We start from the raw sequence: 3,025 nt of genomic DNA, 5'->3' as shown, positions 1-3,025 counted from the left end.
CTAGTCACTATCAATAAAGTAGTCAATTTCCGGTTGATACGAACACTTTACTTGGTAATTTAACGTGATTTTATCTAAAATCAAAGAAATATAAATACGATTAACGGTAGTAAAAGATAATTACTCAATTAGTAAAAACTTACTTACCTTACTAATATTATAAATGCGAAAGTTTAGATGTATGTTTGTTAGAATCTCCATAACGGTTGCATTAATCTCGCTGAAATTTGACATAAATGTAGAACATAGTCTAGAAAAACACATAGGCATACACAATTAAGATTTTCTTAATTCTGCACGGACGGAGTTACGGGCGACAGCTAGTTTTATTATATTAAAAATAATTGTTAATAAACAGGATGTCTTTGAACCCCCTAATATTAACATTTTTTGGTTTAACGTAGTGTGTCAGCGTGATCGTATTTACATTTTAAGATTTTCTCACAATAAGCACTTTTTTCTTTGGAAATACATTTAAAGGCGCGCATTATTTGCGACGCAATTTATTCGGTTTTAATATTGATTCTTATCCAAATGTGTTTGTAATCAGGAGAATTTCATATAGATTAATAAACAGGAAGGGTACTGATATGACACAAAGGAGATCACACGTACATGTACGTTTTTATATCTTTTGCCACTAATCCTTCCTAACTTTTTATAAATGCGAAAGTAATTCAGTCTGTCTGTCGCTCTTACACATCAAAACTAATGCATTGATTTAAATGAAATTTGGTACACAGATAGCCTTCTTTTTTTTTTTAGAGGGGTATGCTTTATGCGTACTCCGCGCCCCGGGGGGGACGCGGTACTTATGTGGGATTATCCTCCATAGCGGAGGCATACCCACTAAACCCCTCTGTTCCTCCAACGCATCGGGACGGGACCACGGGCACGCTTTCGCTCTTGTCCGCGGCCCCGTCTGCGCTAGCTGCCGAGGCAGCTCCCTCTCAGGGGGAGGCAACCCTCAGTCGCCGGTGATGGACTCCCCCGTGTCCATCACCAGAGGGCTATTGTGGGGGGGGGGGCGGCAAAATACTGCCGCCTTCTCCGCCCCACTCTCCTACGTCTGAGCGGGGGCGCCAGGGGATCTCCCTCGCGCTCCCGCTCTTTTGCTTCCTTCTGCGAGTCAGTCATCTCGGCAACCGCTGTCCATGACCTCTCGCTTCCCAGCATGGCGCGTATGACGCCGGGAGATAGTCTAGAGCCTGGGAAAGGACATAGGCGACTTTTTAAAGCGAAAAAAGTATTGAAAGGGGTTGAAAGGAGGGATGAATAGTTGATCCGTAGTGGGAAATATGTTAATAAATTTGAACCCCCACATTAGACTTTTAGCTGAAGAATGTGTTAAAAGTTTCAAGTCTATATACCCAGTAGAATTGACTGTTCGTTGAAACTAGTCAGTCAGGTATCTGACAATAGCAAAACAACTAGAAATCCAAAGCCATAAACAATTTAAATACAACTGTATCTTTATTTAAACAACGTATTTTTACATATCAACAAAGTTCACTCTGCTCTCGTCTTCTCCGCCATCTCCTTCACCGCCATCACCTTCACCGCCATCTCCTTCACCGCCATCTCCTTCACCGCCATCTCCTTCACCGCCATCTCCTTCACCGCCATCTCCTTCACCATTCTCCTCAGAGGATTCAGAAGAATCAGAAGATTCAGAAGAATCAGATTCAGAAGAGTCCGGCTCCACAGCTTCCAAGTCCTCGTTCTTCCAGTCGAAGGAGATGCCGGTGACCTCTTGGAACCAGTCGTGGTAGTGGCCGGGCCTCACCAGACCTGGAAACAGTGATATTAATTTCAAATGTTGATTTCTTATTATTCAGTCGTTATGATTCAATGTCGTTACGAGTCAAGATATTTACGATTCCAGATTATTATTCAAGGTTGGAGACACGGTTGCGTATGCGTTTGTTACAAAAAACTATGTTTGCTATTGTAGTATAACGATTCAATGTCTTCTCTATTCATATAGAGTTAGAATTTTTGTCTTAATTTATAACCAGGCTTGTGTTGTGTTAGTCATACCTGAGGGGTGAGGGCTGTTGCAACCGACTGCGTGACCGAAGCTTACCACTCCCACCATTGTGGGTTTTCCATCAACATCTTCCAAGGTCAGAGGACCACCGCTGTCACCCTGGAAAAAAAGAGAGAAATTTTACAAACATGGGACCTAATTTTAGACCTCTTAATATTAATTTTCGTCTATTTATCACACTGTCCACTTTAACACTTTCCGTGACATCGACTTGCCATGCGAGTGCATATTTGTACGTTGTCATAGTGGCATTAAAAGCAGGGTACTTAGGTACTATTAATATTGGATTGTTTTCCCATAATTTGTTATTCAGATTCAATTAATGTCTGTGAAAATGTTTCTATCAATATACCTGGCAGGATGACTGTCCGGTCTGGTTGTATGCGGCGGCGCAGATGGTCTGCTCCCTGATAACACGGCTGTTGGGGTACCAACGCAGGCACTCCTCATTGCTGACACCGAGCTGGTATACCCACAGCAAGATCTCTGAAGCCGCACCACCTACACCAAGAAAAAGAAAATAGTGCTATTAACCAAATCTCACAAAAATAAATACAAGTTTAGCGTTGTATAGCGTTAGATGGCGCTGGTTTAAAAACGGAAATTTCCCGATTACCCTCATTTTCATAAATGTATTATTTCTTATTTGTAAATATAAGAGCATGTTACCGTTCCACAAATCATCGGTACGTCCGTATCCGCTGACAGTGAGCCTGACGCCGGAGTAGTCGAAGTTCTTCATTTCGCTGTTCTGTAGACGGCATGGCTGGATGTTAGCTGGAAAAATATAACAATTGAGATTGAAATTGAGGCCTACAGGAGTATAGAAGGTGCGAATTATTTGAAATTGCGGGGAGATCTGTCCACGACTTTGCCTTGTCTTATGATCTGACGCAGCTGGTCGCCGCGCCCACGCGAATCCCTGATGTGGCAGATCATACGCCTTCCCTGTTGGACCTTCTGCTGACCTCTCAT

General features: G+C 42.5%; 1 protein-coding gene across 1 annotated transcript in view; it reads right to left on the bottom strand.

The window, feature by feature from the left end:
• Positions 1–1,451: 1,451 nt before the first annotated feature.
• Positions 1,452–3,025, bottom strand: part of LOC106128847 (collagenase-like) — a gene marked incomplete at its 5' end in the record, with an annotated part of 5,014 nt that continues 3,440 nt past the window's right edge. Inside the window, 4 exons of the mRNA XM_013327310.1 lie at positions 1,452–1,791; positions 2,041–2,149; positions 2,403–2,551; positions 2,720–2,827. Of these exons, the coding sequence (XP_013182764.1) occupies positions 1,493–1,791; positions 2,041–2,149; positions 2,403–2,551; positions 2,720–2,827 (665 nt within the window). The remainder of the gene's footprint in view (positions 1,792–2,040; positions 2,150–2,402; positions 2,552–2,719; positions 2,828–3,025) is intronic.

Source organism: Papilio xuthus, unplaced genomic scaffold (genome assembly GCF_000836235.2).
Source record: "Papilio xuthus unplaced genomic scaffold, Pxut_1.1 DF828649.1, whole genome shotgun sequence".
Taxonomy (NCBI): Eukaryota; Metazoa; Arthropoda; class Insecta; order Lepidoptera; family Papilionidae; genus Papilio; species Papilio xuthus.
Note: the sequence above shows the minus strand (reverse complement) of the source record. Positions and strands in the feature narration are given on the sequence as shown.